This window comes from Sceloporus occidentalis, unplaced genomic scaffold (genome assembly GCF_023333645.1).
Source record: "Sceloporus occidentalis isolate IW3139 unplaced genomic scaffold, rSceOcc1.0.p SCAF_2, whole genome shotgun sequence".
Lineage (NCBI taxonomy): Eukaryota > Metazoa > Chordata > Lepidosauria > Squamata > Phrynosomatidae > Sceloporus > Sceloporus occidentalis.
Window position 1 is genome coordinate 4,749,546 of NW_028316982.1, and position 25,340 is coordinate 4,774,885.

Below are 25,340 nucleotides of genomic sequence, written 5' to 3' on the forward strand. Positions count from 1 at the left end.
AGAATTCCATAGCATTCAACCATGGAAGTAAGTGGTGTCAAAGTACTTTATTTCTCCAGCGTGGCAGCAGCTTTAGTCATATTTAGAGTATCCCAGTTAAAATGAATGGCACTTAAGTTAGCTTTGAATAACTTAAATCCAATTTATTCCAACAAGGCTACTCAGTGACTATATCTGGATCCATAGAATTTCATAGAAAATTCTATGGTCCAGATATAGTCACTGAGTAGCCCTATTGGAATAAATTGGATTTAGGTTATTCAAAAGTAACAAGCTGTGGCTTTAATTCCTTGCCCAGCTATCAAGTTCAATCCTTGAACAAATCTCTCTCAGCCCAACCTACCCCACAGAGTCATTATGGAGGCATTACTCAATGCATTCCTTGCAGAAATGGCAGAATATGAACGTGATAAGTAAAATATAAATATAATAGCTTTGGATATGATATATTGTCAAAAACATCTCACATGTTACTGGAAAAATCAAAATTTTACACCATCAATCATAATGCTTTGTTCTGAATCCCATAAATCAGAATGTTTAGATTCTGGATGTTTCTGCACCACAGGGACAAGTGGCTTCATAAGCAACAACTTGGACTGAGAACCTGGACTTGTATGAAAATAAGGACATGACCAGCAAGCCAAGATAAAAGGCCCCGGTTCAACTCAACCTAATTTTTCTTGTTTTCTCCTTTGTAATGCTTAGGATAAGAAGACCACAGCAAGGTCTCAGACTAAGCAACTAAGACAAAAAAGGAGCCATTCACCTGATACGGCATTGCTATGACTTTCACCCTGAAAAACAAAATGCTTTGGAGTATCCAAAACAAACACAGTTACTATTGGCAACCATATAGTAAAGGGAAGGTAGCTTATTTTACACACCACAGGGTCCAGACTGCCTGAACTGACTTGTATATTGGAGGGCCAGGGCAATTTTTGTTCCCACACCCAAACTTTGTTTCGACTCAACTTATCCATGGGTCAGTATGGGCAATGTTTACATTTGGGATAATCAGAACACTGAACCTATCACTCTGATGTGGTAATAATGCTTTTTGTGAATCAGAAATTTACAACAAAGCATTTTTCCTCCATTCATCCAACAGGAAGTTGTAATAATGGATGGGTGGAGGAATGGAGTAAACAACTGCATCTGATGAGAATCAACACAGGGCACAGAGAGAGTGCCTACGTACAGCAAACAGAAGAGCAAAATGGAGGAGCGCCTACAGTCCTTTTTACTGACCGAAAAACATGAAGAAGTGGGTCATTCTCTTAAACAAGTAAGGGGGGAAATTTCATTGAGCCTGTCTACTCCCAGTTTTACCATCACTTAAACTGGTAGCATAAAATCTCTATTACAAGAGTGGGCAAATTGTGGCCCTCCAGATGATAGTGAGTTGAGATTCCCATCAGTCATTCCCATTAGCTATATCCAGCAACATCTGGAGGGCTCCAACTTGCCCATCATTTCTAAGAAAGCTCTGTGCATCTATCATGCTTTCTTCATCATTTGTTAAATCTCAAAGCCAGTAAATACCTTTTGTAACATGACAGCCCTATTGTTCTTGAGTCGAGGACTACCTAACACTATGTAGGTCCCCGAGAATTACTATCCTAAAAAAGAAGACACACATTTTATTAAACACCTCTCATTTGTCCCCTGAAAGCAACCCTTATTCACCATAGGTGATCATAAGAAGTATTTGTAAATCTGATGCGGGTCCAAAACACACTGCAGAAACAATCCAGTTTGAGACCTCTTTAAGTGTCCTGGCTCAGTGCTAGGGAATCCTGCAAATTGTAGCTTATTGTGGCACCAGAGCTCTCTGACCAGAGATGGCTAAAGGTCTCACAAACTACAGTTCCCAGAATTCCCTAGCATTGAGCCAGGGCAGTTAAAGCGGTCTCAAATTGGATTATTTCTGCGATGTGTTTTGGACTGTGGTACTACTTTCTTGCAATGTGTTAATGATTATAAATATTTTAATGGTTGCAGATATTTTAAGTAAAGGTAACCTGCCTTGACAATAGCTTTATCCACTGGACGCAAAACCACTTTAAATCACCATAAAGTGTTATAAGAATGTTTTACTACTACTACTACTGCCATGTTTATATGATTTCAATGTTTTTTGCACTGTACGAAACCAAAACAGTTTCCTTTCAAAGGCAGACCAGCAATGAGATTGAGGCCAAGGCTTGGTAAGGCAACAGTAAATATGGGGTAAGAGGCTTAATTTCATTCCCTGTCAGTTTTCATTTAACTGACACATTACGCATGAGAAAGCACTAAGTTGTTTTAGGCAAGTGCTGCTGATATTGCTGTCTTCCATTTATTTATTCATATCTACTTGAACTTCTCTCATCACTAACCTCAAACAGGGTGGGGTTTTTTTTAGTGGAAATGGGGTCATAGCTAAACATTGTTCACTCCATTTCATAGCGCTTCTATGAGATCTGTTGAATATTTTATATCTCTGTTCAGAAAAGAGTGAATAAAATGTGCTCCTCAGAACCTTTCCTGCTTGTTGTTATTGTGTGCCTTCAAATCATTTCCAACTGCAACACTCTTATTCTGAAGTGTCCAGCATCACAAAACTCATAGTAATAGTAATAAACAAGCCAGGCAAGTTCCATCTCTGGAGTCAACTATCTTTTCCTATAAATATTCTTAGAATTCAAAGCTATAGCCATGCTAGTCTGTAGAATCAGCATGTAGAGAGATCTTGTAGCGCCTTTGACTCTCAAAGGTGTGGCAAGATCTCTCCACATATAAATATTCTTGTTCTTATTTTGTTGTTGCTGCTGTATGTCTTAAAGTCATTTCCGACTTATGGTGATCCTAACCGCTATTGCAGGGTTTCTTAGCAAGTTTCTACAGAAGGGGTTTGCCACTGACATCTTCTTAAGCTGAGAGAGTGTGACTTATCCAAGGTGCCTTGTCCAGTGGGCTTGGTTGAGCGGGCATTTGAAGCCTGGTCTCTAGAATCATAGTCCAATGCTCAAATCGCTACACCATGCTGGCTCTCTGTTCATACTTTAGCTCTATACACAAGTAGCCCTTGCTTAATTTTAATAAGCAGATTGCAAAGCAACCCTGCCCATCACTTTGAGTGAGGTTTCACAACTCTGGCTTGCTAACAAGAGAGAATAAGTGGCAGAACTCAAAGAAAAGACTTGATGTCACTTTTCCTTGAAAAAGCATTCAGTAAAAGCAGTTCCCATTCCTCCAATCGCACTTTGCACAATGCAGCACTAATGACATCTGACATTTCTAAAACGGAGAAGGGTGTGGGTGACTGTGTATACTGTATTCTGCCCCAAACATCACAGCAGCGCAGAAAACATAAGCAATTATTGATTCTGTAGAGAGAAAAGCAAACAGAGATGGATTGGAAACCACACTACATTATACAGTACATCCAACCTTAAATTTTCACACTTAAAAGCTGGTCCAGACTATCTGCATCACTGTCTTAAATATATTTAATTATAAATGTAAATAACTTTGACTTTATTTTCATATAAGTGTGCTCAGAATACAAACACATTTGATTTCATTTTGATGAGGTAAAGGCCCGAAAGTGAGCATAAGCTGCAGATACAATATCACAGTGTCACATTTTGAAACTGCTGTGATTTTTAAAGACACATGTCATTCGGCAAGCCTATCCAGACAATTTTAAATAATGACTTGTTAATTTGTGCATGAACTCTTACGAGTGTATTTTAATGATTTTATAGTATTGTATTGTATTAACTGCGGGTTTCTGTTGTTTTAATTGTGTTTTGTATTTTAACATGCTGTACCCAGCCTCAAGCCTTAAGGAGAGGTGGTAAAGAAATAAAAGTTGTTGTTGTTGTTAACATGTGCTATGAACCAGAAAGTCACCAGAACAAATCTCAGTTCAGGGAGTTTAACCCGCTAGCTGGCCATAGGCCAAACAGCCCAGCCCCTTGCTAATGCTGGAATTATCCAAAGGCACACACAATACTAAATAGTTTAAAAATAGGTTTCTCAAATACTATGTTTATTAATGTTTTTGGAATTTTCTGCAAAGCCACAAAAGTACAATAATATCATAACAAGTTTATGACTCACTATACTATCACCACAATGTCGACATCATTTTGCCAATCAACCATATCCTTCATTCATGATTATTCACAACGTGATGTTGCTCTTCCCAGGGTCACTGAGCAAGTCCCAAGGTTTGTATCCAGAACATTTTTGGCTGGATCCTTTTTCCTGTAGACACCTGATCTTTTTGAAACATACCAAGTTTTTCAATAGTTTTATCAGTTTCAAAAATGTGCATCCATGGATGGTAATATCTGAATCCATTTGACAATGAATACTGAGAGGTGTCTCAAAGCTGAATCCTTATGTTTATATTTGTAATGAACACTTCCAGTCATAATCACATGTTAAATCATATGAAGTAAAAACTGTACTTCCAGTTACTGAATTATACTTCTTCCTGCCCAGCTATTTGTCTGCTCATCTGGGTCCATCCACATTCTCTTCATCCTACGCAGTCCAGTTTGACAGCTTGCTCTCATTTAGAGAAGCCTCTAAATGCTTAATCCACTTTGTGTTATTTTAATGATCTTAAATACTGGCTGTCATGTTCAGGTTCAATTTACTTATAAATGTGCTATGAAAATGGCCATTCTTCTCAAGGCCAAGGCCATATTTAGAGTGGAATGTTCAATTGTGCAACAGGTAGCTATAACTTACATGTCCACGAGAGGAGATTTTGTTGGGGTTTTTTGCATGCAGACCAGAATGGTCTTACACCATAAATCAGAAATGACTTGAAGGCACACAACAACAGCAACAACCCCAGAGCCCAAACTCTAAATCTTCTCAACATTATGGCTAAACTACTTTTAATCATTCCCCACCTTATCCCCAGATCTACAGTGGGCCGTTGGTATCTGCTGGGCTTTGGTGCCAGGAACTCCCCTGGATATCAAAATCTGTGGATGCTCAAGTCACATTAAAAACAACGATGTAGTAAAATGATAGCCCTTATATAAATTGGCAAAATCAAGGTTTGTGTTTTGGAATGTATATATTTTTGTAATATTTTCAGGCCTTGGATGTTTGAATTTGTGGATAAAGAATCTGTGGATATGAAGAGCAGAGTGTATACCTAATAGTGCCCACTCCAACTGCCCTTAAGCATTGCCTCCACTGTCTGTTGGGATGTCTCACACGTATGGCCTCATGCAATTTGTGAAGTGTGAGTATGGAAGACAGGGAAAGAGATCCTAATGTGACATTACTACACACCACTTTTTCCTTGCAACTCAATGTTCCCAGAAGTGTACTATTTTTGCTAGCAAGTTTTTGAAGGAGGGCCTCCTTTTAGTCTCTCTCTTGTCTGAGAAACAGAAAGGAACCATGCTTCTAAATCACAACCCCTATGACACTCCTTCTCTCTTACACATCCTTTCGTTTCAACCATAACACTGGGAAGGGAACAGAGATTTGTGTGAAATTACCAGGATGGTCCCTGGCCCCTTCCACATCTTCAGCTTCAAAGTAAGGAACAAGCTTTTCATTCATCATGCTTGTTAGAAGGCAATATGACATATGTATGCTGAGCATAAATGGTTGAAACCTCAGGATCTCTATGTCCTATTGGTAAAGAATATAACTTTGCCAAAGCAAGTCCATCCACCATTAGCCACTACTGAGTGTTGTTAATTGCCTTATTGCATTGCAACTTGTAGGAGGTGTTGTACAGCAGTGGTACTCAAACTTTTTACGCTTGGAACCTGCCGTTTAGATCAAACAGTGCCTTCCCACTCAACACAGTATATGAATTAAAATACATTGTTATTTAGTGTGCATATTTTCATTTGCACATACATGTATATTCATATTTTAACATTCTATAAGGAAATAACATCATTCAAATTAGAACCCATGCATCTGGGGAAGTAGGCTTAAGTCCGCAAAGGCTCATGCTACCCACTGCTCTCTTTCAGTTAGTCTCACAGGTGATGCTCAAATTAGAACAATTTTATTTAAGTAAATTCAACTCAACGCATGTGTAAATTTTACACACAAAAAGTTTGGGAAGCGGAAGAGGTGGAAGGATCAGGGCCTTCATGTGTCACCCCCCTAACAATTCTCAAGCCCCCCTGCGGGTCCTGCCCTACCTTTGGGAACTACTGCTGCACAGCAACAGGTTGTATGTTTCTACTCACATTAATCCTTTATTAGCTTTACCTCTTCTTATCCCCAGGCATTCTTCCTTCTCTTAAATTTTGATTGTGAAGCTCCTCAGGGCAGGAACCTACTTTATATTCTCTCTGTCTCTCTCCATGTAAACAAGTCAGCTGATGACACCATATAACATATAACCATTACTTCCCTCTGTGGATTATTTTCCCACAAGGCAGATGGGAAAGGTTAATAAACATTTTAATATTTAGGCAAAGCTACACCAACATTTGCCACGACCCAGTCTACTTCTGTAAGTCCTTTTTATTTTGCTTGTTTTGCTCTGGACGCATACTTTCGGAAAGAGGTTTGTAAGCCACATAAGGTGTGACTACTATATTTTAAAAGTTCTGCTAAATTTGTATGTACACAGCCAAGTCTACTCATGTTTCTTTATAAACTGGTCCTAATGATTTCTATGGGACTTAATTACAGAACTGTAGAGCTGGAAAAGGTCCAAAGTGCTTCTCAGCATTTCTGATGTGGGAGGCCAGCTTTTTTATTTTTAATATGCCCAGGAACAGTGCCATATTTGTGCCCATTGGCTACTAACTGTTCCTTTCTTCCTGGAAATTTGACATGACCAATACCTCCTCTCTCTACTGCTGTCAATACAGGACCCCCAAGGCCAAAGTTTCTCTGACCCAACCTCTGTTTAAGGCTCTCAAATGAACAAAAAGCCCACAACTTTCACTTGCAGTCCACTGACTGTCAAACAACTCCTTCCATCAAGACATTCATCCTAATGTTTCAGTGGAATTTCTTTTCTCGCCATTTGAACCCAGCAATCCAGGTCCTACTCTCTGGAGCAGCAGAAAACATGCTTCCTCCATTTCCTATACAACAGCTCTTCAGATATTTAAACAAGGTTGATTATATCAAGGGCTTGGCTTCCAGGCCATGGACTATTTAGGTTACATTCCTCTGGGAGTTCCTTCTTGAACTGCAGTGTTCAGAACTGGACACTGTAATCCAGGTGATTTGTTATTATGACTTCCGTTGCTTACAATAGTACTACACCTCTGTAATGCAGACTACAACTGCATGAGCTTTTTTGCCACAGCACCAGCCTGGCTTATGATCTACCAGGATCTTCAACATTTTTGGGACTGCAAACTGTTATTTGGAATTCTGTGTAAATATAGGTAATGCCACTCACTTCATTGCCCTCCCTCTTCTGCACCCCTCTCCAAGTGAAGCTTCTCTATGTTTATAGGGAAGTAAGCCTCACTAAGGCTGCATCCGCACTGCAGAAATAATTCAGTTTGGTACCACTTTAACTGCCATGGCTCAATGCTATGGAATTCTGGGGACTGTAGTTTTGTCAAAGAGCTCTGGTGCCATGACAAACTACAAATCCCAGGATTCCACATCACTGAGCCATGGGAGATAAAGTGATGTCAAACTGGATTATTTCTGAAGTGCAGATGCAGCCTAAGGTTGGGCAATGTGTGGTCCTCCAGATGCTGTTGCATTACAATTCCCATCAGAATGGCTGGCTATGAAGGATGCTGGGAGCCATGGTCCAGGAATTTCTGGAGGTGAATGCTTTGCCCGCCTCTCTGCTCCAAATCCATTATGGGTGTTTTGCCCTTAAGTGAGCAGGTACATTGTAAAAACAATTTTACACACATAAACCTCTCACTGGGAAAGAATCAGGCTGTTATTGTTGTGCTGTTAATCTGTAACACACAAACATGTCATTTTATTATTTTGAATGTAATTTGTATCCCGCCCTTCCTGACAGGAGCCCAGGAGGTGAATCCCAGGCACAAACCAGAGCCATGATGCTGGGCCTCTCTTACCACACCTGATCCCATCTCTTCTCAACACTACTCTCAGCCTCATTTTGTTTCTTTATTCCCCACTTTTCTCCCAAAATGGGGATCTGGCCCCTCTTTGGTCCAAAACACACTGCAGAAATAACCCAGTTTGAGACTGCTTTAACTGCCCTGGCTCAGGGCTAGGGAATCGGGGAATTGTAGTTTACTGTGGCACTGACAGAGAAAGATAAATGTCTCACAAACCTATGGTTCCCAGAACCCCTTAGCATTGAGGCAGGGCAGTTAAAGTGGTCTCAAACTGGATTATTTCTGCAGTGTGTTTTGGACTTGAGAGTATAGCTCCCCTGCTTTTTTTTAAATGCAGATCATCCACAGCCACTTAAGTTCTGGCTCTAAAATAAAGTTGAATAGTTTGGTGTGTCAAAAGCAAGAGAGATTTTTAAAAGAGGCACCATTCCTTTGCGCTCTCTCTCTCTCTCTCTCCTTAAGTCCTGCATTAAACCACAACTGAACAGCGAGTGTTAAAACTCCCACAGAATTAAAATTAAAAAAGACAGGTCCAGGCTGAGACTGACTTATATGAAATGCTGGGCACCAGAAGTGTTTGGGATTCGGGAATCCCTGTATTTGCATATACATCCATAAGGAGACCCCAGCCTAAACAGGCAGTTCATTTATGTTGCATATATGCATACGGAGCCTGGAGCTCATTTTACTCAATATGATAAAATAATCTTCTGCGTGAAACAAGGTTTGTGTCTGCGGAAACATCCGAAAGAAAAGGTGGCACCGTTTCAGTTACTCATGCAAGAAGTTTTTGGTCTTGGAATACTTTGGATTTCTTGAGTTCTGGATAAGAGACTCAGCCTGTCTCTCACAGAATGATTTAAGTCCTGCCACTAAAACACAGGCAAACATGTTGCGTTATCTTAACATCGCCAAGGAATGAGGATAAAAACAGATCTGGCTAAATCTTTCTCCCATCATCTCTCTCACAGACAGAGGCGGCTAAGCCAGAATTAGAATACAAAGCAAGGCATCGCTAAATCTTTCTCTCGCTGCTGTCTCTTTTTTCAGGGACACACAGGGCTCACTCCTGGCACAAAAACACAACTGAGCATGTCTTTAAACCGCCACAGAATGGGACTGTTTTTTGATAAGAACAGATAAATCAGCCACACACCTAGTTGACTTCTGGCCCTGAAGCAGGTCTGGATAGCTTTGTGTCCCACAACCAGCACAGGGTTATGACTGTTGTTTTAAAGAAGAAAACAGCCCAGCGAAATTATGGCATCACAGCACAACTGAGTGTGTGAAACTACCACAGAAGGAAAACAATGTTAAAAGACACCGGCTGAAGGTACAGCTGCAGGAGAGAAGAAAGACGAAGAGTGTCTTGGCCATGGACCCATGGCCTCTCCTCCCGCCATATAATCTCCATCCATATATACAGATAGATAGATAGATAGATAGAGGTGTGTGTGTGTGCATATGCATATATACAGTGGGCCCTCAGTATCCACTAGACACCAAAATCTCCAGATGCTTATGTTCCATTAAATACAATGGCGCAGTAAAATGATGTCTCCTATATAAAATGACAAAATCAAGGCTTGCCTTTCATAATTTGTGTGTGTGTGTGTGTCTGTGTGTATATATATATATATCTTGAAAATGTTCAAACTGTGGCTCCTTGGATCTGGGCAAAAAAAGAATGTATCTGTGTATATGGAGGGCTGACTGTACACACACATATTCACACACACATCACTCTTTATGTTTACACACAGGTCTATATAAACACACATATATAAACATCTATTGACACCTCCCTCATATATTCTCACTCTCTCTCTCACACACATCTTCACACACATGAACCCACATATACATCCACACACCCACAAGTATATATATGCACATAGATAGATGTATTCTCTCTCTATGTACTGTGTACACATAGACACTGACACACATATATATTCACACGTATTCACAAACATACCTATTTGCACACAAATGTATCTATATACATACATAGAAAGGCATATCCCTACTCTCACATCCATACACATTCTCACTCATGAAGACACACAGACCTACAAACATAGACCTGTATATAGTCACTCACGCAAACACAGCTATAGAGGCAGATACATCTTCCCGCTCACAACCACAACCAGACCTATTTACACACATAGCTATCCACCCCCACATTCTCCCTCTTCCAGACTCCCAGATGCATCTCTCTTCCCCCACATTCTCCACTGACACACACTCACACCTTCGCCCCAGCCCCGGGGCGCCCCCTCGGGGCCCATACCCCCCGGAGCCCCTGCCCTCTCCCGCGGGGGACCCACCGGCCTTCGTGGTGTCGCTGAGGTCGTGTCCGCTGGCGCTGGCTCTGGGGAACTCGCGCAGCTTCCTGCCGCTGAGGCTCAGGGCCCCGCTGGCCGACGCCTCCTCCAGCGCCCGCTCCAACGATCGCCGCCACGAAGAAGGGCCCGACGAGGACGAGGACGAGGCCCCCGGGGCCGCGCTCCCTCCGCCCGACATCAGCGCCACGGACGGAGACCCAGCGCCGCCGCCCTCCGCCGCCAGCGCCGCCACCGCCGCCGCCATCCTCCTCCTCCTCCTCCTGCTGCTCTTCCCTCAGAGGAGCCTCCGCTCTGCGCATGCGCGACCGCCGCGGCCGCCGGCCCGACCGAGGGAACCGCGACGCGCATGCGCGGCGAAGGAAGGGCGGAAGTCCGCCAGCAAGGGCTCCATGGAGGGAATGCGCCTGCGCGGAAAGGCTTAGGAGGGAAACGTATACATCCCCGTTACTCTGGGAAGCTAAGCAGGGCCAGGCCCGGCCAGCCCTTGGATGGGAGGCCGCCAATGAAAACCATTATTTCACAGGAAGGAACTGGCAAAAACACCTCTGAGGATCCCTTGCCCAAGGAAAGGCTGGAAAACGCTAACACTTTGAAGGCACACGGGGCCTAAATGCCCCAAAGGCACCAAGCTAAGCAGGGTCACCCCTGGTTAGTACTCAGATGGGAGACCACCAAGGAAGACCAGGTACTGGAGGCTCTATTTCAGAGGAAGGCACCGGCAAAACCACCTCTGAGGATCCCTTCCCTAAGAAAGCCCTATGAGATTCATGGGATGATAGCCATTACTTGAAGCCAAACAGGGTCTAAATACCCTAAACTGGGGGCCAGATGATCCCATCGGATCTGGAGGGCCAGCCCTGGCTAGTACTTAGATCATGGGATACATCTTAAATGTTTAGAAGGAAGTACTTAAGATGGCAGACCACCAAGGAATTCCAGGGGCTGAGAAGGAACTGGCGAAACCAACCGGCAGCATTTCTTCCCTAAGAAAACCTTATTAAATTAACGGGGTCTCCGTCAGTCAAAGGACTTGAAGGTACACACACTTGAAGGCATGAAAGTTGGAGGAGGGAACACCGAGTCAAGAGAGGGAGACGACACCCCATCACTTCTGGCAGAAGACAGCAAACACTGGGAACAATTTCAGAGAACAAAGTCAAGCAAGAAAGTGCCAAGGCAGGTTGATAGTTGAACATTAAGAAGAAGAAGAAAATGATCACGGCTGATTTACGTAACTTTCAAGTGTAACGATCTCATCCCTGGGAGCAAACATTGATGGAAATGGGGACCGCAGCCAGGAAATCGGAAGAAGATTGAGAATGGGGAGAGCAGCTATGAAAGAACTACAAAAGATCCTAAAATGCAAAGATATGCAACTGAGCAAAAAGGTTAGAATCATACAAGCCATTGTATTCCCTATTGCCATTATGGATGTGAGAGCTGAACAGTTGATAGGAAGAAAATCCATTATTGGAGATGTGGGGCTGGAGACCAGTGCAGAGTGCATGGATGGTCAAAAAGACAAACAAATGGGTCCTGGAGCAGATCAAGCCAGAAACCTCCCTGGAAGAAGCCAAGATGACCAGACTGAGACTGCCATACTTTGAGCACATCCTGGGAAGGCACAACTCACTGGAAAAGACAATCATGTTGGAAAGGTAGAGGGAAGTAGAAAGAGAAGAAGACCACATTCCAGATGGATGCAGTCTATTAAGGAGGTCATGGGCATGAATTTGCAGGACGTAAAAAGAGCACTGGAGGACGGGGGAAAGGGGGTGTCTTAGAGAGGTTTCATTCGGGGTCACCATGTATCGGGATCAACTCGAAGGCTGTTAACAACAACAAGGTAGATGTTTGAATATTTCAATGGATGTCATACTGACGATGGAGAAAGCTTGTTTTCTGCTGCTCCAGAGACTAGGACACAATGGAGCAATGGATGCAAGCTCCAGGAAAAGAGATTCCACCTCAACATTAGGAGGAACTTCCTGACAGTAAGGGCTGTTTGACAGAGGAACACACTCCTTCCTCAGAGAGTAGTGCAAGCTCCGTTCCTTGGAGGTCTTTCTTTTTTTTAAGTAATTTTATTGTGGAAGGTCAATCAAGACAACATACAGTACATGGGCATAAAGAAGATTGGGGGGAACTTCTAGACTACCTAGAGAAGAGGATGGAGGCCTTCTTTCAGGGGTACTTTGAATGTGTATTCCTGAGTAGCAAGGGGTTGGACTGGATGGCTCTCGGGGTTGCTTATGACTCTCCACTTTCTACAGAGTGTTCCTGCACACAAGGATTCTATTCAACCAGTCCAGCAAGCCAACAGTCTTGGTTTTATCTTTGACTCTTCTCTGTCGTGTATCCCTCAGATCCAGACCACAGCCAAGGCTTTTAGATTCTTTTTGTACAATATTGCCAAAATCCAACCATATCTCTCCGCCTCTACTGCCAAGATCCTGGTCCATGCCCTAGTGATCTCATGACTTGATTACTGTAACATCCTCCTGGCTGGGCTTCCTCTTTCTCACCTCCGTCCTTTAATCTCTGTCCAGCATTCAGCTGCACGCATTATCACTTCCACCCACCGCTCTGACCACATCTCTCCTGTGTTGGCATCCCTTCACTGGCTCCCCCTCCCTTTCCGCATTCAGTACAAACTCCTGCTGTCGATATTTAAAGCCCTCCATGGACTGGCCCCTCCTTACTTATCAGACCTTCTTTCTCCTCACCTTTCCACTAGGGCCCTCCGTTCTGGTAGTCAAGGCCTGCTGTCACAGCCCAGGATTTCCTCTGCCCCATCCCGGATTCGCCCCTTTTCACTCGCTGCCCCTCACTCCTGGAACCTTCTTCCCCCACAAGCAAGAGCCATCACTTCTTTAACCAGCTTCAAAACGGAGTTGAAGACCATCCTGTTCAGGGCAGCGTTCCCAGGCATTGCATAATTGTCACTTGCTATTTGATGTTCTTTTCTTGCCTGTTTTATTGAATCATTTCCTGTTTGCTATGTATTTTATATGTATTATCCTACTAGAGATGCCCCTTCCCCACCACCACTACCTTTGTGTTGTGTCTTTTTAGATTGTAAGCCTGAGGGCAGGGAACAATCCAATTAAAAAGATTGTATGTACAGCGCTGTGTAAATTTACAGCGCTTTATAAATAAAGGTTAATAATAATAATAAGGATTACTTTACATCCCTAGACAAATAAGGTTGTCCTAGAACTTTCTTCCCAGTGAATGTGGTAGCATTCTGCTACTTATTTCTTCAACTGACTGGTGGGTAGCAGTCCCAGTACAGGAGTTGGCATCCCTTTGCTGGGTATGAGGCTTCCAGTACAGAAACAACTGGTGCAAAATGCAGCAGCCAGATTGGTCACTGCAGCATCTAGGTCAGACCACATAACGCCAGTTCTAAAATCGCTTCACTGGCTCCTGATTAGTTTCCGGGCGCAGTACAGTGTTGGTTTTTACCTTTAAAGCCCTACGTGGCTTGGGCCCAAGTTACTTGAGGGAACGCCTCTCCCTACACAATCCGCCCTGCACTCTCAGAACTACTGGGAAGAATCTATTGGATTATCCAAGGACCAGATTAAGATCTACTTCCCACAGGGCATTCACTGCTATGGCTCCCAAATTGTAGAATGGCTTGCCAGAGGAGATCCTTCTTACACCTTCAAGAAGGCACTCAAGACAGATCTCTTCCGGCGAGCCTATTCCCCTGATCTGCTATAACAATTATAAGAAGACACTTCATTTTGAGCATGTATTGGAAGTTAGATGTTGTTAGGGAATTTCTATAGGATTGATTTATTCTTGTGTTTCTATGGACTTCATTTTAAATAAATTGTAATTTTAACTGAACTGTAATTTTAAATGCACTGTTTGTACTCCCGCCTCGATCTGCAGGGAAAGGTGGGAAATATAAATAAAACTATATTATTATTATTATTATTATTATTATTATTATTCTGTCTTACCTTTTGATTTCCCAGCTACAGAATACTAACAATTGTAACAATACCCCTTGTCAGTGCCTAAATATGCAAACATACGTTTTGAAAAAATATATATTAATGTATATTAAGAAGCTCCATTTCCATTTCAGCTGGCTTTTACAGTAACTGTCTTCCCATCACAATTTTAATTACTTAAATAAATGATGTGGTCTGAGCTTTGGATTATGATTCTGGAGATCAGGATTTGAACCCCCGCTTGAGCATAAAATCCCACTGGGTGACCCTGGGCAAAGTCGCACTCCCTCAGCCACAGAGGATGACAATGTCAAACCCCAGCTGAAGAAACTTGCCAAGAAAACCCTATGATCGGTTCACTTCTGGGGTCACCATAAGTCAAAAATAACCCAACAACAAAGCAATTGAGTTTGCTTTCCTACCCATTGCTGGAATCTGAGTGAACCATAGAATCATAGAGTTGGAAGAGACCACAAGGGCCATCCAGCCCAACCCCATTCTGCCATGCAGCTTTAATTTTTTGGGAATTCAATTCCATACTTGAGAGCACTCTTCTTACAGAAAGCACAGCCAATCTATTCATAGAATCATAGAGTTGGAAGAGACCACAAGGGCCATCCAGCCCAGCCCCCTGCCATGCAGGAACTCTCAATCAAAGCATACCCAACAGGTGGCCATCCAGCCTCTGTTTAAAGACTTCCAAGGAAGGAGACCCCACTACACTCCAAGGAAGGAGTGTGTTCCACTGTTGAACAGCTCTTACAGTGGTGGTTTCCCATCTAACTAGAGCTGACCCTTCTTTTCTGATTTTTCAGAAATCGGAAGATACCAGCCACAGATGCTGACGAAACATCAGGAATAAACTCTTCTAGAACATGGCCACACAGCCCTAAAAACCACAAAAAACTAAGTATAGTCCTTAGGTTTTTGTGGGTTTTTTCGGGCTATGTGGCCATGATCCAGAAAGGTTTCTTCTTGGCGTTTCACCAGCGTATGTGGCTGGTATTTTCAGAGCCCAAAAAAACCCACCAAAAACTATGGATGCTGGCCATTAAAACCTTGCTTTGAGGAAGAAGCAGGCTCTATTAGTTAGCAGATAAGGATTTTTTAAAGGATATTGGAGCAAGACCCATGCCAGGAAATGAATTGGGCCCCTAAATTGCACCTAACAGTTAATCCAGCTTTGTGACCACTGTATCTTAACCCTCATCCTTTACAGAAGCACTAAATGCACATTTAAATAGCTCTCTATCTAATCTCAGCCAGCCAAGGCAAAGCTATTAGGGCAAGCGCTAGGCTCAAAATCCCTTAGTGATAAAGAGCATGGCAGATTTCCGACTGGTGACTTGAAGTTGCATGAAATGGGAAGCAGATTATAAAGGAGCAGAGCTCAGGCAATACGTATGGCTGCTAAGTAAGAGGCTTAGAGGAAATGTTGGTTTCCAGTAAGTTCATCAGGACTTCAATGCTTCATCACTAATTTTTTAAAAACACTTATACAAAAACTGAAGGCAATATCATAGAATGCACTGGTCTCCCTTTCCCCAAGCAGGACCATCCTAGGACATATACATATCTATTCATTCATTGACTACAATGTCTTTAAACCAGTGACAATGGCGGGATACAGACCACCCAAAAAGGGCGGGATACAGACTGCCCAAAAATGGAGGTCTGCCGCTGCCCTGGTTTGCTGCGCGAGGGACAAACTGGGTGGCTCCCTCGTGCAGCAAAAAGAACCCGCAAAAAGCACGTTCTTTCTGCCGTGCCGTTATGTTGTGGCGTCACAAAGGCGTCGGGACGCTATACGCCCATCACATCAAAATGGCGGTGCCCGTATGTACAGGGCACCGCCATTTTGACACCCTCGTCACGTGCGAGGGGTGAGTTGCGTTTGGAAGCGCCGCCCCTCGCACATCACAAGGGCGCCCCGTAGGGCCCGTCTATCCAGTGCCAATGATAGAATTTTCAAATATACCTCTTCAGTGTTGTGAGCCCAAAAAGTAATTTTTCAAATACACGTGGTTCACAAAATAACTTCCCCAAGTTATGTAACCCTCCTTAAGATTAGTGTGCTATGCAAGTACTTATATGTCGTATCAAAGATGTGGGAGATAGTAAGTGCTAAGTGATCTCTTGCAAATAAGCGGTTGCAAAAGTCAGTCTCAAGTGCACACCACCACAGCCTTGGAACATTTTTATTTTTAAAAAGTGTAACAGTTTTAGAATAGTATTAACTTCTCAAAAAAAATACCAAAAGGTACAGCTTAAAGCATATTCTCCTTAAATACAAACTAGCTTTCTTGAGATGCATTGCATCAATGTTTTGCATCCATGTTGATGCAAAAGGATTTTTTTTACTTGCATCCTGGTAGAAATCAAACACAGGATGCTTATCAACATACCATCTACATCAGTTCTAATAGATTTCTTCAACAGAATTCCTACTAACAAAACGTAAAAAACCCTTTAATATTCCAAATGTGTTGTTGTTTTTCATTCCAAAGTTACAGAAGGTATTTCAAAGAATTAAAAAGAGAAGAATTTAAACACTAATTTTCATGGGTGCATGACTACCTTAAAACTGCTCTAAGCGGGGCTCTAAACGGGTCTCCACGACTGCCAGGGAGGTTTTTGCCATGACCCTTTATGATAAACACATTATTTGGGACTTATTTTTTAAACAGAAAAATAGATACTGTCTCAAATATACCAGGTCTCTGAGACTGAGCAAACCATGAAGAATCCTTTTGTCGATGTTCCCCAAATGCACCACTATGGACATGCTTAGTCCAGGAAGCAAGTGGTATCATGACAGGCCTGGCTCAAGCCATGCCTCTTAACATGGCTAACCTCAGTTAAGTCTGGATGCCAAACTCAGGGATGCTCAACCTTGTACACATCCTGAAAATGATAACGCATGTCCATTTAAATTAAAAAAGCCAGCACACGTGAAGGTTTGAGTGTTTGCTGATATGTTGACTCCACCGCTTCCAATCCCTTGGTACAACAGGAAGGTTTCTTGATCCCCATTACACTCACCTGTTGAAACTACTGCCAACTACAGGAGTCACAAAAGTCACATTTCTACAACACAACAAAGTAACAAATAAAATAATTCATCCGGTAACACAAAATGGTCATCAACGCAGAGTTTCAGCTTGTGAATTCTAAAGCAAACAGTCACTGTTTTTTTAAAAAAAGAAACCTACCACACACATTGGTTAAACATTTTACCCACAGAGACCAATGTGTTCATTTCTCAAGCACAAGGACTAGATTCATATTGACCCTCAGATGTGCCTTACTAGTAACTTAAAAAGTGTGATAATAGGTGTGATGGAAATGGCTCATTACACCTATTTTCCTCTGCGAAATGTTGCATTGTTATATCACTGCTTGTTTCCAAACAACTGAACTTCCAGTGCGTCAGGCAAACTGCAGAACTTTAAAGGATCCAAGAACTCTGAAATAAAGCAGCAGGAAAGTGGCCAGGAAGGGGTCAATGTTCTTCACTGCAAGGTGGATGCCAAGCGATATTTCAGATGTTGGCAGCAAGGTATAATAAAATGACACGAGTTGTTGCTTTGTAGCAATGGATGGAGCAAAGACCAATTCAGCACCAACATCCGTTGGCTGCTTAAGAAATCAAAGTCAGCACATTTGCCTTTTCCCTCCTTGGGGTTATGTGGGCATTTTTCCTCTTCCAGGTAACATGAAACTATTAAATAAGCATACTGAATTTTCTTGTTTTTATGGTCCACTATCATCTTAGGGTTGTGTTTTTTCTCCAACTATTTTAAGTGAAATCAATCTTTATTTTAAAAAAAAAACCAAACATGTTCAGCTTCATCAGCATCTTGAGACAAAGTCCAATATATCCCCATACTTTTTGGCCCACTGTTACTTAGAAAGATGGGATGTCTCTTGGTGGCCCCTAGCCCACAGTTACAAAACGGCTGCCTTTGTTCTGAGAGATGGTCGTCCGTTGTTCCTTCAGGATCCCAAAACGTTCATTGAGGGTCATGTTAGTCTATAAACAAAGGAACACATAAGTTACCACAACATTCATGCATTGAAATAGCCTGAAGAGGGATAAAAATGACAACAATAACTGGTTAACATTGTCATCATTATCATCCTCCATCCATTTACAACCCCACACCACCTCTGATTTTTCTCAATAACTGGACTCAAGGCAGCTTACAAATGATAAAACGGGGCACCATAAAAGCCCATCACAGTTAATTCCTAAAAGCCTGATGTAATAGGAAAGTTTTGACTTGCTAGCAGCAGGGGAGCAAAGAAGGAGCCATCCTAGCTTCCCAGGGAAGGGAGTTCAAAAGTCTGGGAGCAGCCAGGGACAAAGTCCTCTCCTGTGTTCCCACCAAACAAACCTGTGAAGATAGTGGGACAAAGAAAGATCTCTGCCAAAAATCTTTGAACATGAACAGACTCATGCTTATTTTCAGCTGCTTCCCTTCAAACATTAATGTATGTACTAAGAAACCATGCCCTATGAGGAGTGGCTTAGGGAGCTGGATATGTTTAGCTTGGGGAAGAGAAGGTTAAGGGGTGACATGATAGCCCTCTAAATATTTGAAAGGGTGTCATTTTGAGGATGGAGCAAGCTTGTTTTCTGCTGCTCCAAAGACTAGGACACAGAGCAATAGATTCAAGCTACAGGAAAAGAGATTCCACCTAAACGTTAAGAAAAGCTGCCTGATTCTAAAAGGTGTTTGACCGTGGCATACACTGCATTGAAGGGTGATGGGGTCTCCTTCTTCAGGAGTACTTTGGCAGTGATTTCCTGCTTGGCAGAATAGCATTGGACTGGATGACAAAACAAACAGCTTAATTTATATACCACTTCATACCAAACTAGCAGTGTCTAAGCGGTTTACAACTGTAAGCTAATTGCCCCAACAATCTGGGTCCTCATTTTAGCTCCTTCCTTGGAAGGATGCAAACCTGAGTCAAGCTTGAGCCCTTTTGCTGGTACTGAACTCACAACCTTATGGTTTTGAGTGAGTGGCTGCAGTACAGGCACTTAGCCACTGTGCCACCAGGGCTCCCTTAGGGTCTCATCCAACTCTATGAGTATATATATATATATTCTAGGCCTTAATTGTAGAAGTCACAGACTTGAGATGGAACCTTGGGGAAGGGATATCCTATTTTCTCAGGTATCTTTAGTCCATAAAGTTAGGTCAGGCATAGGCAACATGTGACCCCCCCCCCCTCCCAGTCAAACTTTGTAGCTTCTACCATAGGTTTTTTTTGTTTTTGTTTTTTTGTTGTTGGTTTTTTTTGTGGTGTAGTTGCAACAGTGGAAAAATTGTTGCACTTTCCTACATACACAACGCACCTGGTGAGCATGTGGCTTATTCTTAATATGGACTGCACTTCCTGATGCTCTGAGAATTATAACCCACTTCAAAAACCATTTGTGGCTGGTGAAACGTCAGGAAGAAAATCTTCTAGAACATGGCCACATAGCCCAAAAAGCCCCACAAAAAACCAGTAGTCATGGTTTGGAATACAGCCCATGGATATTCTGGAGGTCAAATGCAGCACCTTAGCACCTAGAAATTGCCCAACAATGAAGATGGGGGGAACCTAGCTCCTAGATAATGTCGACTGATCCTGCAGGTGTCTTAGTTCTGCAAGAAATCCTAAGAAGAAAATTAGCAAACAGGAGAAAGAGGAACCACAAATTTTCCACAGTTTGGCTCATCTTCCGGAGTAACCAAGCAGAACCCTTCTTCAGATGCCTGAACATCTTCACTGCTTTGACTGGCTGGTTCGTTCGCCTGCTCAACAACCAGGCCTTCCAAGTGAGTGAACAGTGCTAAACCAACACTTGACCCTAGTATGAGCTTCAGTCAACATCTTTCTCCCCCACTGGACCTTGTAAGTGAACCAAGACAAGTGGTGATTCAATAAAAGTGGAAGCAATGAAAGAAAAAGGGGAAAGAGATTTATGCCACTGTCAAAAAGTCTCCTCAAACAGCTGTGAACACAAACTATTTACCTTAAGTGCACCTACTGAACATATGATTGCAACTTGGCTTAGTAGGGGCAGAAGAGAGGGCCTAGGTTCAAACTGTTTAAGAAATATTGCATTAAGGTCCAAGCAGAGATGGTCTAGATGTGGAAGGATGGAAATCAATCAGACCAGGGGGAAAATGGTTTATCTTGATCAGAGTGGATTCAGTGGAGCAGACTGTAAGGCTTCCAATTTTGGAAGAACAAGAAAGAGGAAGCATAGTTGAAAGGGGGAGAAAAGAAGCAAAAATGAACGGATGTAGGGAAAATGTCTTTTTTTATAAAGTAACGTGCTGGGGGAGGGAGGCAAGGCCTATCAATAGAGAAAGAAAATTATGTGAAATACCTTATCAGACCACTTTCTTGCACCTGGAATGTGCAAGTAGCTGAAAACCATTTCAGAAAGAAAGCTCTAACGTTCCACAGCAAGCTCTGAAGTATAATGAAGCAGCCCAAATATTATCAAGTAAAATAAAACAGCCCAATATGGGGCATATTTTTGTGTCAACACAGCACTGCTGTTTTATCTGAATGCAGGATAGCTTGGAATAGCTAACCTGTTTTCCAACACTGTTAATGTCAAACTGCAGTGGGACTCCTTTAGGAACCTTCTTCTCCTCTGACTGTTCCCGCTTCATAAGAAAGGGAGGTATAGGCGTACTGCTTGCCCTTGGCTTCAAAGAACTGTAGAGAAAGAAATTATAATGGCACCTTAAACAGTTGCAGCTGAAATGGTTTATTTCACCAAAACTTAAAATAGGAAGGGAAAAGGGTCTACTTCCAAACTAACGATTACAAAAGAGGAAGACTGATTCAAGACATGTGGCCTTATGTCTTGAATCGGTCTTCCTCTTTTGTAATCATTAGTTTGGAAGTAGATCCTACTGCTGGACTTAAACGCTACAAGCAATCCTTGCCAGCTAGGAGTATATTTTCTTCAGTTCCCATACCTATCCCCATCAACCAAGACTTTGGAAAGTAAAGTGGCTTTACTCACATTGGAGAAGGAATTGCACCAGGATTGTCAATAGATACAGTCAAAATTCCTCCATTAGTAGTGGATGTTCGCCATCTGGTTGGGAGAAATAAGAACCATATTTCCAGACCAATATACGGTCAACCCTTTGGCATTATATAGCACACATTCCTCCCTAGGTGATACTTTAACTATAGCACAAGAATGGAACTCTGAAGTGCTGGGTAAACAACTGCCAGTCCAGGAGACGTTATACAGCAGTTAGCCACAAATCCCCCCTGTGTACAGACAAATAGTACAAGAAATTAGCTGTGCAATGATAAAACTCATTTTTTGTGTGTGTTAGCTATTTGTTTTCAGCTGACTGCACTGACAAGTCCATTTTTAAACTGGATAAGTGAAGACTATCAGGACAAAACAGCTGGCTGGCTGAGAAATTATGTTTAGCCAATCAATATAGGCTCCCACATGGGAAGCAACAATTTTTTAACTTTCTGGTTAACATGTCAGTATGCTTTGTGTCTGATGAACCACAGGAGAGCTGGCTAGAGAAAGATTATGTTGTCTACAGCATGACAGCATATGACTAAATCTGCAGTTCTGCTTCAAGCAGCTGAATCTGGTGTCATAAAGAAAACCCATAATTAGATTGGAAGGAGGACAGTCACAGGCAAATATCCTCTCACATTTGGGCAGAAACTCTGACTCTTTGATGGCAGAGCTGAAGGTTTGTCACTGCATTAGAGCTAGTGAAGAAAGGCTCTGCTAGAAGCAACCACTCAGCCAGCAAAATTAAGAAGACACACAGTTTTTTTCACCAATGGATCTTAAAAACAAGAAGCAAAATGTGGTAGGCTTTGAGGTGAAGAAGCATCTGGACAGGCCAACTGTCTATCTCGGTGATCTCAGGATCATGGCCTGACTACAATGTAGAGCTTGGACATAATGCATGCTTCTTCATTTACAGATTAAATTGTTTTAAATGGTTTTAAAATGCTTCAAACTGTTTTAAATTACCCTATAATGTTTTATATGGTTTTAAATTGTTGTTTTACTCTCTGTACCCCAACTTGAGATCTTCTGATATAGGACAGGGTATAAATAAAATGAACTGTCCTAAATTAGCAACAAAGCACAACCCTTCTGGTACTCCACTACTCCTGCTGCAGCTCTTACTGCTTCCAGCTTCACAAGGCAACAGATATTTCCAGTTGCCAGAATCAGACATACATCAGCAATCTGGTTCTAGTAGCATTAAAAGCTGTTACACCAGCCAATGATAAAATAAATTATCAGCCTGAACATCCACTCATAATCTGTGATTGGTTGAGCCATCTAAATTAGAAGACCTACGGACGAGTTCCTTTTGCGCCCTGGCCACTGAGATCATCTTCTGGATGTACTTGTGCTTGCACCTAGGAGAGGGAAAATAGAAATATTTAGTCATACAAATACAGCAAGCAAGTTGAAGCCCATGGGGGGTGGGGGGAATTACCGAGAGTGTTGGGAGCAGGGAAAAACTGATGAAGGAAGTAATTGCCACTACTCAATAAACCATTGTAAACTTTGTCTCAAACTTAACTAACACAGACCTCCTAACTGGTTTAGGGGTTGGCAGTCACATTTTCCACAAGAACCCATGTATGTGTTGCAATAGGAATCTACAGAGCAGACTGGCATAATAACAATACGATGGTCAAGCCAACTGTTAATTGCTTTGAAAATAAAGAATTTTAAAGCAGAATGTATCAAAATAAGCCTCAATATACAGAGACCCTCATTTTAAAGGGCTTAGTGAATCCCAAAGGTCAGGTGATGTGTGGGAGATTTCGACATTCTAAAGTATTACTGTTCCAAGTCCACAGGCCCATCCAGTGCTGCAAAGACTGGGTGTCTAGTAATGTACTGAATAAAATGCTCTCTCACATATCTTTTGCTCTGAGTGCCCCTCCTTGCCCCTCCAACTCAAGTATTTTGTTCTTGCTCTCCCAAGAGTTGCTCCCAACTTCCAACACTGTGTAGGCACTATGTTCAGGACCTCACTTTACAGCTACCTGGCTTTGCTTTAAGATAGTCTGCTTCTATACATATGATCTGCTGCTTCAGTACATATGCTCACATCAGTGGAATGAAACCACAGTTGACTTTCCAGAAAAAAATTCTGATCTCCCCCCCCCCCCCAAAGGAATGATGTACATTCCACTTTTTCATTTTTGATTGAAAGTTTTGCCAAAACATGAATCAAGTCTATGCAAATCCTGCATTATCATCGTACAATCCATCCTATCTGATGTCCTTAGGTTGCACCTTAGATGCACAATGCATACCCAAGACTACACTCTGATATGAACTCTTCTAGTAATGCTACCAAATCTTAATAGCTATCATAAAACAGCATTAGAAGCAGATCTCAGGTGTGTGTTTTTTTAAAAAATCACTTTTAGCCACGTTTTCTTCAGATTTTATCTGGATTATCAGACACCTCAACTAGAGAAATGCAGGAAGAGTTTAGCACATTTGCTGTGTCTTCTACAATACCTTCAGGCCCCTCCTGAAGAGAAAAGTTGCCTGGCGTGTGTCTTTCTGCTGGTATAACTTATTCCCAATCCTGGCAGAAGGGGATTGTATATTAGTTCTGTAAACAATGATAAAATATTATAATAATTATCAAAACAGTACATTACTCTGTTAAGAGGAAATATAACAAATAAATATCACAAAAATACATTTTCCCTGCCTCAAGGTTACAATCTAAATTTTCCCCGAGGAGAGTCTCAAGGAAAAGGTACAAACAAGAAATGTCAAATATGTGGAAATTCAGTATTTCCAGCTATCAAACAGGTTTTAAAAAATGGATAGAACCAAACAAATTTATCAACCCCAAGTAGACCACTGTAAATGCAAGTCACTGACTCTCAGTCTCAAATCAAAATCTCTCAGTCAGCATGGCCTCAAGTAACATTCACAAGCTCTGAAAATGACCTGGGCACAGCCATATGTAAAGACTTGTCAAATCTACTTAACAGAAAATATTTGATATCAATACTTTCATTATCCTTTTTCAAGAAAGGGGGAAAGGGGGGGGGGAATGACACGCTTACCTTTATCCAGCTTTGAGTCAAATTTGCCATTACAGACAAATGAGAAGAGATGAGAGATTGGATGAAATGGACTGCTGATGAACCCACACACAAAAGACATCCATTATGCACACCCTGTGCTTATAGAAAAGCCCCAGAAAGCGGTGGTTCCTCTACATCAGAGACATGCTGTGACAGCTGGCCATATAATTACTGCTTTTAAAACTGACTCCTCTTTAGCCTCCGCAGGAGAAACTCCTTCTCTGCTATCTTTTTTTTTTTTTTTTTTTGAAAATTATTGTTTGAACACCGCATCTCATACTAAAGGGACGGTATCACTTATCTACAAACATATCCTGGAAAATTCATATGGGAAAGGCCAATATATGCACTCATTCTGGCAAACAGAACTGAAAGCCATGATTTAAGAGGCTGTATGGGGTCATATTTGGTCTTCACCCCCTCCATACAAATTCCACTCAGCATCCATATACCCTGAAAACCATTCATAGATAGTATCTCACATCTGTTATACTGTCCAAAATAGTTAAAACACTTTCTCCAGATTGCTGGAAGGGTTGTAAATCTAGAGGCTCTTATATACATATGGGGATTGAATGCCCTAAAGTGAGAACATTCTGGGATGCAGTCCTTTAATAAATTTCATGTATCACTGCTCAAACCATAAATTTTGTTCAATTTTAATTTTGCTTTCTATATTTGTTAAATACAATTCTAACTTGTAACATAGGAAATTGATCATTTTTCTCCTCACTATTGACAGATTAGAAGTAGCCAAATGTTGGAAGTCAGGTGACCTGTCCACTGAAAACTGGTGGGTTAGAATTTGGGGTATGTGA

General features: G+C 41.9%; 2 protein-coding genes across 7 annotated transcripts in view; both read right to left on the bottom strand.

The window, feature by feature from the left end:
• The window catches only part of LRCH3 (leucine rich repeats and calponin homology domain containing 3), a 114,187-nt gene extending 103,557 nt beyond the window's left edge, over positions 1-10,630 (bottom strand). For all 6 annotated transcript variants that reach the window (XM_089508631.1, XM_089508626.1, XM_089508629.1 and 3 more), the window contains exon 1: positions 10,391-10,630. In XM_089508631.1, coding sequence (XP_089364757.1) covers positions 10,391-10,586 — 196 coding nt within the window. In that variant the 5' untranslated portion in view covers positions 10,587-10,630. The remainder of the gene's footprint in view (positions 1-10,390) is intronic.
• A 5,916-nt stretch (positions 10,631-16,546) lies between these two features.
• Positions 16,547-25,340, bottom strand: part of FYTTD1 (forty-two-three domain containing 1) — a 31,625-nt gene continuing 22,831 nt past the window's right edge. The window contains exons 5-9 of the mRNA XM_089508632.1: positions 23,939-24,035; positions 22,754-22,815; positions 21,422-21,496; positions 20,982-21,108; positions 16,547-18,409 (exon numbers count right to left, since the gene is read on the bottom strand). Coding sequence (XP_089364758.1) covers positions 18,314-18,409; positions 20,982-21,108; positions 21,422-21,496; positions 22,754-22,815; positions 23,939-24,035 — 457 coding nt within the window. The 3' untranslated portion in view covers positions 16,547-18,313. The remainder of the gene's footprint in view (positions 18,410-20,981; positions 21,109-21,421; positions 21,497-22,753; positions 22,816-23,938; positions 24,036-25,340) is intronic.